The sequence below is a fragment of the Mytilus galloprovincialis genome, chromosome 1 (genome assembly GCF_965363235.1).
Source record: "Mytilus galloprovincialis chromosome 1, xbMytGall1.hap1.1, whole genome shotgun sequence".
NCBI lineage: Eukaryota > Metazoa > Mollusca > Bivalvia > Mytilida > Mytilidae > Mytilus > Mytilus galloprovincialis.
The window spans coordinates 27,364,757-27,376,192 of NC_134838.1; the positions used below are offsets into that span (position 1 = coordinate 27,364,757).

The 11,436-nt window shown below is 34.0% G+C and overlaps 1 protein-coding gene and 2 long non-coding RNA genes across 3 annotated transcripts; all 3 read left to right on the plus strand.

The window, feature by feature from the left end:
- Positions 1 to 311: 311 nt before the first annotated feature.
- LOC143073317 (uncharacterized) lies at positions 312 to 990 on the plus strand. The gene is made up of 3 exons (XR_012977482.1): positions 312 to 344; positions 582 to 681; positions 857 to 990. It is a non-coding gene; the product is annotated as an uncharacterized LOC143073317 (long non-coding RNA).
- A 357-nt stretch (positions 991 to 1,347) lies between these two features.
- LOC143070860 (uncharacterized) lies at positions 1,348 to 2,929 on the plus strand. Its single transcript, XM_076244982.1, has 2 exons — positions 1,348 to 1,378; positions 1,887 to 2,929. Exons 1-2 carry the CDS (start codon positions 1,348 to 1,350, stop codon positions 2,606 to 2,608), a joined length of 753 nt encoding a protein of 250 aa, XP_076101097.1. The 3' UTR covers positions 2,609 to 2,929.
- Positions 2,930 to 9,097: 6,168 nt separating this feature from the next.
- On the plus strand, positions 9,098 to 10,911 carry LOC143073360 (uncharacterized). Its single transcript, XR_012977489.1, has 3 exons — positions 9,098 to 9,136; positions 9,930 to 10,057; positions 10,657 to 10,911. It is a non-coding gene; the product is annotated as an uncharacterized LOC143073360 (long non-coding RNA).
- The last annotated feature ends 525 nt before the right edge of the window (positions 10,912 to 11,436 follow it).

An 11,436-nucleotide genomic window follows, 5' to 3' on the forward strand; every position in this document is an offset into this window, starting at 1 on the left:
AAAGGAAACGAGGAAGATACGGATTTATGGCAGGCATACGTTTTTTCCCGTTTCCCATACCTGCATATCAAAAAAAGAGATGGACTGACTTGATAAGGCGAGATAATTTTGTTCCTGGCAAGTTCTCCCGTCTGTGTTCTCGTCATTTTATTGATGGAGAACCAAGTGTGCTGCACCCGTATCCAGAGCTTTTCGCTTATAATAACTATAAGGAAGTTGATGACCAAAGGGGAAAATCTTCAATCTTGAAAAGGGAAACCACAGTTACACCACATTCACACAGCAATGATACTGATGTTAGAGAGGCTCCTAACATAAAACAGACAACTTCAAGATCATACCTGGTAACTACTTTCTTTAAAGTTTCAAAAATTTTAATACAAGTTTTTTCTGTTCTTTGAACAGTTTGAAAATAAGACTCCAGGTAGAAAATTATATAATTATTCTTATCTTTTTGGGGCTTATAAGATAAGATAAGATAAGAAAACTTTATTTTGTTTCGGCATGAGTACAAATAAGGAACACAAGCTCTAAGGAGCTTTTGACCGAATATATTAAATAATATGTATTGCTTATTGCAGGTTGATGAAGAAGGCAACTGTCATACTATATTTTTGCCAGTTTCAAATGAAGTGACTGTAGAAACCACCAAGAATCAAACTAGCAGTGAAACAATGTTTCGTAAGTTTATTTACATGATTTAAGCTATTAAAGTGTACCCAACATTATATCTAACTGCAAGAAAAATGTATGTTTTTCTTCATGCTGTCTAATTTTATAGCTAGAAAAATACATTATTGTTCTTTGGGTTTACTTTAAAGAATTAAGACTTAATTTAGTATACAATATTTTTCAGAGATGCCTTTACATCATGAGTACATAAATCCAATTCCTTATCGTCCTACATTTTGTGACAGTGAGACCCAAACAGATTTGTCAATGAATGATATATTTGAATTAGAGGCTAACATAAAGCAGATGAAGTTTGACCAGGAGAATTAAGTCAAGACAGAAGAAAAACCTTGTTTGACTGCTGAATTTGTAGACAAAATTACTTCTACAGACAAGAATGTGTCATCATACCTTGGCATTCCTTCAGTAATGGCTCTTCTTGGAATATTTAGTAAATACAAAATACAATAATTTGCATTAAACCATGTAAATTCAGGGTTCCCATCATCTTTGCAGTAAACAGTCAGACAGTTTTGAAAGATTTTAACGTCTCCAAGTCTCAAATACACTCTAGTGAGAATCTTTATACTGTTTGCAACTCAAATCAAATCATTCAACTGATCATAAATATAAAAAAAACTTCAAATGAGCATTTGAAAATAATCTCATATTAACATGATTCTTGGCAAATCTTTTGAATCTTCTTGTAAGTATTGGCTTCGTTCATTGTTGAAGGCCATACAGTGACCTACAGTTGTCAACATCTGTCATTTTGGTCTCTTGTGAACAGTTGTCGCATTGGCAATCATACCATATCTTCTTTTTTTATATTTAAATGATTCTAAATTATGAAGACCATGTGGTATGTACATGTAATAACAAAAAATATAACTGAGGACTATACATTGTTGTTCTGTATATGTTTATTAGTTTATTTTGTCACTGTGTTGCTGTATAATTGACCTATACCAATCATTCTATATTGATACTTTAAACCTTTCACTTCCATATGAGCCTGTGTTAGCAAAATTCATTATCTTCACTTATTTTTGTAACAGGTTCAACACACAAAGACAAAGTGTAACTCATCATATTTATAACATCACCTTTGACCTTGTTCAATGTATTTTTATTGACTTTTATGGCTCTTTCTTCTTATTTTTAAGATTAATAATGTGTCATGCCATAGACTGATAAATATTATTTGTTTTCAGCTATACTTGACAAGGCATCCCCATCATTGAAGTACTGGAGGGGACATGAAGGAACACATCATGATGCAAAATACCAGTTAGAGAGCTCAACAAAAAAACCTGGTCCTTCAAGAAAACTGTCTCGGTACAATGAATTTTTAATTACACTTTTGAAAATCAGGTTGGCTTTACCTTCATTTCTTTTGGGAGATATTTTTGGAATTTCAGAGTCAAGAGTTTCACAAATTTTTTCAACCTGGATCAATTTTATGAATACTGTTTTTACTCCTTTATTAAAGTGGCCAAATTCCAAAAAAGTCAGAAAACATCTTCCAAAATCTTTTAGAACAACTTTTCCTAAAACAACATGTATAATTGACTGTACCGAGATATTTATTCAGAAGCCGACAACACCATCAGCTCAAGCCCGTACATACAGCACATACAAGCAGCACAATACATACAAAATGCTTGTTTCTATTACTCCTACTGGAGCATTTAATTTCGTTTCGAATTTATGGTGTGGTAATGTATCGGACAGATACATCACAGAGCATTCAGGATTTCTTGATAATATCAAAGCAGGAGATGAAGTTATGGCAGATAGAGGATTCCTGATTCGCGACTTGTTACTGGAAAGGAAAGCAACTCTGAACATTCCTCCTTTCACCAAAAAATGTGCTCAAGGAAAAGGCAGATGTCTTTTGAGTAGAGATATTACAAAAACTAAAAAAATTGCTTAACAGAGAATTCATGTGGAACGAGCCATTGGACGCTTGAAGAATTTCAAGATTTTATCAAATACTTTACCGTTGAGTCTTAAACCATTGTCAAATCAAATAACCAAAGTTTGCAGTTTTCTGTGTAACCTTCAATCACCTTTAGTAAAAAAATAATTATAAATTTGAAATTCACATTGTTTATTACAGTTTCTTCTTTTTCATACACATACATGTAATATACAAGATCTTCATTATTTGAAATATATATATGGTTTATTAAATCCATGTGTTTACTGGTTAAAAATGAATTTTTAGCTTTTAGTTTATCATTGAAAACTCTTTTTCAGCTACAAACATCTCTTATATTTCAGATAAATATTTTTTGGAAATTCAGTTACAGTTAGGCAAAAGAATTGCTTATCTTTCCATGTTTCAAATTGAAAAAAAAATATTTGAGAAATTAATTTAAGATTGCACTTAAATGCCACTATTTCTTTTTATTTATTGATTGCTGTCTTACTTTTCATTAATTGTTTTTTGTATTACTTTTTCAATAACCTTTCACGGAAATTCAATTATACCCTTTATTTAGGATGTGTTTTAATATCAAGATGTACCATCAAGAGTAAAAATAATAATTTTCTTCCTCATTTTTATCAATTTAACAAAACTGGAATATTTTTTTGTATGCATCATATTAAATTTAGGTACATGTACAGTCTTGATTGTGTTAAAAGCTTTTAAATTGAATAAATTCAAATGTAAAGTACATGTAGGACATTGTAAAGTTTTTAGATATATTATCTATTTAAACAGTTAATTATACTTTGATTGACGGCATCTGTTACTTGCACTTTTCTTTTTACATTATGGTCACTCAATGGTAATTTAGTCAGATTGTATAGCTTGTACAACATATTTATGGAAAAATTTCTCACATTTTACAATGATGTCATTGTATTGATTTTTGTCAAAAATAATTCTGTCGACTGCAATACCTTTCTTTGTGAAAAATACAAAATCACACCATTGCCTTTTACAAATCCCCATCTGACCTTGTATTTGGGTATGCCATGAAGATGATTCCTTTAGTCTTAGACAATTGTTCTCATCTTTGTACACATGGTAATGAGAGTCTAAGCAGGCATCTAGAGGGTTTTCATTTTGATGCATAAAACTGCACTTAATTTCCAATAAACCCTTCCCACAACAGCTGCAAGACACTACTCCATCAGGGGTGGCTCCCATGAATGGAAACTCTGTACAAACATAAAGACCACTATTGTCAATTTAAACATTTTTGTGTTTTGTCCTATACATTTCATTGTAAAATTGTCTAGCCACAGGTTCATTCCTTTTGCCAAAGTTAACTGAAGGACATGACAACATTTTTTCCTGTCCTAATAATTTCTTTAAAATATAGTTGGTAGGTTTATCATTAAATCTGAAATGACAGACAGAATGAAACAAAGAAGCTGTTATCCAACCCTTCCTATGCTCAAACCATGCATCATTGTCTGATTGCCCCCTTGTTAATTCCTCAATTTTAGAAATTATGCTGTCTGAATAGACAGTTTGCAAATAACTTGCCAAAGATTTCCCTTCAGACAATGAGCAAGATGATACAGCATCAGAAAGGGTAGGGATTTCAGCCTCTGCTTCATCCTCAGATGCATCACTTGGCGGGTCGAGGACTTGTAACACAAGGGAGTCTGTGCCTGAAAACAATTTGTACAAGTCTTTTTCAATACTTCTATGTTACATTGTACTGGCTGGTTTGTAATTTTTGGTCATGGGGGTTCTTTTTAGCTTTGTTGAAGTGTCCCGCCTAATTTCCATTTCATCAATTTCCATTGGCTCTGATTTCTTCTTAGGTTTATCCCATGTGCATACCACATCTGTACATGCTTGTGTGAACCTGTCTCTGTGTCTTTCACTAAAACTCTCAATGGAAAACAGCAAAGCAATACAATGCTTGCATGCCCCATTACCTCTGAAATTTAAAGTGCATTTTGCAAACCCCTTTCATTGAATTCTACCAGACAAGACTAGTTTAATTAGCACGATTAGATAAACTTCTGTGAAAGAAGGTAATAGATCTTATATATAAATAATAAAATTTTATAACAACATAATGACTATCATATCGGGGCCTTTTATAGTTGACTATGCGGTATGTGCTTTGCTCATTGTTGAAGGCTGTACGGTGACCTATAGTTGTTAATGTTTGTGTCATTTTGGTCTTTTGTGGATAGTTGTCTCATTGGCAATCATACCACATCTTCTTTTTTATAGACTCAAGAAAAGTGTTACTATTGGCACTGATTGACATGTATAATTTTATATCATTTGTGTATGCCCAATTTTTCATCAGCCAGGAGTTGCAAAGAGTAGTTATCATAGAATTCAGTGATAGAATTGGAATAAATTTTTACATGTTTTAATTCTGAATACTGCTACCATAAAAAAAAAAAACCTGCATGTATAATGGAACCATGTATGCAATGAATACTATGAAGTACATGTGATTTTCATTTTTAACAATATTTATATTAATATTTCTATAATTGCAAGCTAGGAGTATATCAGTAGTAATGTGTCATTTCTTTTCTGTGCATTTGAATGACCATGATGACATGTTTAGTACTTTCATGTCTGTTGTATCTTAGTGTCTTAGTGTCCAATAAAATTTACTAGACAACAACTTCAGTTCTCATATTATTCTTACATTGAAAACAAATAAAAGAATAGGATGAATGTATATCATTTAAATTAGTATAAAATACATATTTACTTTTTTGTTCACTCAACTTAAAATAAATTTTACCACATTCTGCTACATCTGGTTCTCAAACTTCAACATATCCGCATCATGTCTGGCATTAGAAAATACAGAAATCATTCACATTGTTGAAATAATGAAGCTAGTGAGAGAAACACAGAAATGACTGTTTTAAAAATAAAGTGCACTTCAATGTTTCTATCATTTGCCACAGAAACTAACGATTCAGATTGCCACTTTCTCCAGGTTGATTAAATTTTAATTGTCTTGTTAAGAAATGAGTAAAATAACTGTCTTCATGGTCTTCTAGCTAAAAAAAAAGCTATCAAGAGACACTTTCAATTTAAAACTTTGTAAGATGAATCAGCTACAGAATGTGTAACATGAACTACATTTTGTACATGTAATCAGAAATGTACATGTACATGTAGAAGCAGTCAATCAATTCAACATGATCACTGGTTGATATGACTTAACTATTTTATATGCTTTAAATCAACATAGTAAAAGGAAAAAGAACAAGATATTTATTGAGATCACTGATAAAACATTATACCTGTACCTTTCCATACATGTATATTCAAAGAGAAGGGGGAAAACAACAGTATTCCTGGTAGCCTGTATGCAATCTGATTCATGAAAACAACTGAACACAAAGCAACCTTGTTGAAAATATATTGAACCTTGAACAATGTGAACAACAATAAAATTCTAAACAAACTAGAAAGAAGAATCACTGCAACAAGGAGATACTTACGCAACACAAGAACAACCGCCAGAAACAATTTCACCAGAGGGTCTAACCAAAATCCATACATCATATGGAGATTCTTTCTGCCTTGTCTCTGGAACACAGGTACCACCAACATAATAACAGTTGCCATCAAATTGAGGACTAATCTTGACAGAATCAATATGGTTGGCTTGAAATAGTTGATAACCATTGTCCCTTTTGTAACTCTTTAGTTTGTCACCGGACCAACCACAATAATTCAGCATGTATACCAATATGTCCCCAATTTCAATGTTAGGAATAAATCTAAGATCAGCTGACCACACAACACTCGAAACCTCTGGAGCTATGACCTCCTTTCCCCCGATAACCAGTGTACGCCTTGTCAAACTTGAAATAGTGATGTCAGGTTCTACGTCGTTCTCCTCGTTCAATATAGGCAATTGAAGTTACAATGCAAGATCACAAAGTTTAACCAGATGATCTTTTCTATAAAAGTAACAGGTTACGCCTCTCTTTTGTAGAAAACCTTTCAAATTGTTTACGTTTTGAAGTTTGAAGGACATTTTCGTTTTACCGGAAATGAACATGCCCCTGTGTCACATGACTTAGGTACAAACTAAGTGCCGAAAATATACGGAATGGATTAACTCGAAAGTTGTCTATTGGCACGGATCAAACGTGAGAGGTTAGTAAAGGTTGGATTGTATGTTAGAACAAACGGGACTATTTTGCTGCGCCTCTTCCGTTTCTACTGTAAGAGGTCATTGCGGCTGTTTCTGTTTTTATTAGCGCGCAAACCCCTTATCTAGGTCCAATTTCTTAGAGCCTCGTTTTGTCAAAAATCCGCGAAGTTCCTGTAACCGTTTTGTGACAGCCTCCTCAGAGGAGCAAATCCACTTTACTCTGAGAGCTTGACTGTACGGGATATTTTTGTACAGTGTTTGGGGTGACAGCTTTGGGGAGAAAGGTACTGATGTTTATATGTGGGTTTACAGTAGAGGTCTGTTGATATGACACCGTCCTTTATAGATATGGTTGTGTCTAAGAAAGATATTTTAGAGTTGGAAATTTCATAGGTAAATTTAATTGACTAATGGGCGTTGTTTGCATGTCTGATGAAATCTTCCAGTTTTTGTTGGGATTCAATCCATTTCATGTCAACATCATCAATGAAACGGAACCAAGACAGAGGTGTGAATAAATATGCTGCAATAATTTGTTTTTCTAATTTGCCCATAAAAATATTGGCGTAAGACGGTACCATTTTCGTCCCCATCGCTGTCCAGTTTATTTGAAGGTAATGATCCCCATTAAAGGTGAAATTGTTGCATTTTAGGACCAGAGTCAGCTGGACTAAACATTCAGTAGATGGTTCCAAAATGTTGCGCGAGTCCCATATTTCCCTACAAGATTGTATGCCGTCAACATGAGGTATGTTGGTATACAATGAGGTGACATCTAAAGTGAAAAGGAGAGTTTCCGGAGGAAGAGGGTTCATGGATTCCATTTTACGAAGATAATCTGTAGTGTCTTGAATGTGGGAAGGAAGATTTTCTACATGAGATCTTAAATGAAAATCGACGAATTCCGAGATTTTCTCAGTCGGAGGGCCGTTTGCGGATACAATGCGTCTACCAGGGTTGTTAACCTTTTGTATTTTGGGAAGAAGATACAATCGACAAGGCTTGGCATTCTATGGTTTTAAATAACCAATTGTATCCTCATCTATGTGACCGTCATTGACATGGTTTGTAACGCAATGATAATTTTGGAACTAAACTCGAAAGAAGGGTCATAGTCTAGCTTCTTATAAAATCTCTCATCAGAGAGCTGACGCACTGCCTCCGCGATGTAGTTAGCTTTTTCCATTATCACAACGGCACTGTCCTTGTCTGCTGTTTATTTCACAATATCATCTCGGTTTCTCAGCGATTGTATGGCTTTCTTCTCATCCGAAAAGGTGTTATAAAATGACGAATACTTTTTGCTAGCTAGATGAACAACATCCGATTTGATCATGTTGGTTTAGTTGATAATATCTTCCAGTGTAGCAGATTTACTAGGTTTTGGAATCCATGGAACTCTTCTTTTTAAAATGCGGAATTCTGATTTCTTCCTCCGAGTCAGACGTGTCTGAGTCTTCCTCATTATCCACCTCTTTATCCTTGTTACCAAAATATTCTTTGATTCTGAGGGTTCTGGCAAAGTTATCAAGGTCATCTCCCAGTTTCATATTATCTATGTTACTGGGAGTAGGGCAAACATTATAAACAAGACTTTAGTTTGTCCTCAGAAAAAGAAACTGTTGATTAAATTGACAACCGTGTCGTTGGGATTGGTCGGAACTCGAAATTTTCTTTGAAATCTACGATTTCGAGGCTTCTTTTATTGTTTAGAGGGTCTGATTAAAGGGTGGTTAATTTGCACACCATCACGTTTTTTGTTAATCTGTTTGACGTGAAGCTTATATGATTCAATGCGTTTGATTTCACCAAGACGTAATTGAATTTCGTCAAGTTATATATATCCGTCTGAGCAAGAGACAACTCTACAACAGATTTATCCATCGAATCACCAGCAGTGATGGTGATACATTGCAATGTACATTATGTATATACAACTCGTCTAAACATCAACCCAGCAATGTTAGATCTGTAAATCGGCTGTCGCAATTTTTTTGTTTTTCCCTCGCAGGGATTCGAATCCATGCTACTGATATATCGTGACACAAAATCGCCTGCACTGTAGCCGTCCCGCAAGACCACATGAGCACCTGGGCTTCATTAAAATGAAGGTTTCGGTGGCCGAGTGTAACCTTTCCACGTCAGATTTAATCTAGCGTCGTACTACAGTACATGATATATAAGGCATGAAGATGTTATCCTTACAAATCAGCTAAATTACCTATAGTAAAGTAACCTCATTGGTTGATATCTTTGGCGGAAGTACATGTGATACATCCTTATTCTTTCAATATCCAAGGTTATATCCAAAGCTGTGGGAAGGTCGTGCTCCACGTGTTGTCGGCAAAGTAACTATATTCTTTAACTTTTACTTACATTTGCCTTGGTGGCAATATAGCCTTGGTGGCTTTAAGACCTTGGTGGTCATTTATATATGCCTTGGTGGCAAAAGACCTAGGTGGTCATTTACATATGCCTTGGTGGCAATAGACCTAGGTGGTCATTTTTATATGCCTTGGTGGCAATAGATCTAGGTGGTCATTTTTATGATTTTTTACATTTGCCTTGATGGCAACAATGAATTAAAAATACTAGCCTTGGGGGCGTCAAGACCTTGGGGGTCATTTATATTCGCCTTGGTGGCTTCTTGATAGAACTAGATGGTAATGTTTGACCTTGGTGGCAAACTGATGTTTTGGGATTTAGACCTTATGTAGTTATTATCAACCCAGGTGGTCAGATATTTGTAATGCCGTGCGCCGGTTAAACGGAGGGCAAAGTGCTATCGCTATATAAAATATATGTGGAAATGGGGGCTCTGGCCATTTTGGAAAATTGTAGTTGAAAGGAGAATAATAAATTGTTTATAGGGTAAATAGTTTCTTTTGTTACTTTTGACTGTGTTGTGGACTTTCCATTTATTTTTACATCGTACATACTGATAGAAATGCTATTTAAAGACTTTGTTAGAAAAGAATAGAATTATTGAGAAAGTGGAATAATTTAGTGTGACATGTCACTTGATATTCATGTTTTTTATCGGAGTGATGTGTATTGAATTATAAGGTGTCTTCGTCGAGGTCCGCGTTCAGCGGTCTGTTTGATTGTACATAGAATTGAATAGAATGTTTTTGTTTTCAGATGGTGTTACCTACAGCTTTGACAGGGTGACGAATGAAGGAGAAGTAATATGACATTGCACGATGATTCATGTCAATGAGTTTGAACAACCTTTTTAAAAGAAAAGGATTTTTTCTAATCAGAATATGGTGAGAACAAATTGCAAATGAAGTAATGTTTTGATTTCTGAAAATAGGAAAATAATGCATGGGGAAAATATTGATACTACACTAAATTATGTATGTCTTCGTTGAGAAAGGCAGAAGATGCCAATATGGCACGGTACAAATAAAAAAAAAAAAAAAAAAAAAAAAAAAATCTGTGATTGAAGCAGCTTTATGTTCAAATGAACCTATTTAAAAGTAATGCTTATAATTTTTCCGTAATTTCATGATGTTTTCTATGGGATGTGTAATTAATTTCATTGATGTGTTGAAATATGTCACAAAAATCTTTTTGTCATGGGAGATTAAATAATGGTTGCAATATTTTTGTTTTGTTTCGTTTTATCTAAATTAATAAATAAATATAATGTTGAATGATTTTGTATACTAGTACAAATGTATACTTAAATTTAATGTATGGTTAAATTTTTTAATTAAATTTCTTTGTCTACAGTTCGAGGGACACTGATTCCCTAGTGGTTTTCCACGTGGATTGTAGGCAAAGGGATTTTTCCTTTTCAAAGTGTGACTAATGCTGTCTTTAGTACAAATACACAATTTGTTATTGGTTAATATATTTTCAGTAGACATGTGAAGAATCGAGTGGAAATACAATTGTCAATGTTCCTGATTATGAAGTAAAGAGTGTGTTTGATTCAACAACAGTAAAGAAAGAGACAAGCCAGCATAGTTTACACTTGGAGGTTAAGTCCCTTTGCTTACAAGCTTTCCACATGCTGAAGATGTTATTAGAATAATGACAATGTTCATTTTGATATGAGTTCATTGCCTTAACTCAACTTTTAAAAGTCTGTATGTGGTCAAATTCGTGAGAATTTATTGAATTATGAACGATTTATAAAGAACTGTTTACATGCATCTTTAAATGTTTAGAAGTGTTTTAAAGTAATTTTAAAAGAAATAATATTTAATGAAAGTGTTGAATTTGTTTTGAGTATTGGGAATACTATTCCTTAAGGGAAAGCCTTGCTAGTGGTATATTTTGAGATTGGCCTGCAAATATGCTGTATGGACTATAGAGTTTTCTATGCCCATAACTTAACATGAACTGGATGCAAGATTATATCAATCACTGAGGATATGTGTATAACCTCATTGGTTGATATCTTTGGCGGAAGTACATGTGATACATCCTCATTCTTTCAATATCCAAGTGGTGGTTGGTTTAAGGGCTGTTTGGTCAGGCAATACATATTGCCTGATTGGGTTGATGAGGTTCTTGATAAGTTCCCCCCTCTCCCACCCATAAATACCAAAATGTGGATATGTTTTTATATTTATATTTCAATATTGGTTTTACATGTATGCATTTTGGGTTGATGAGCACGAGACAACATTAGAAA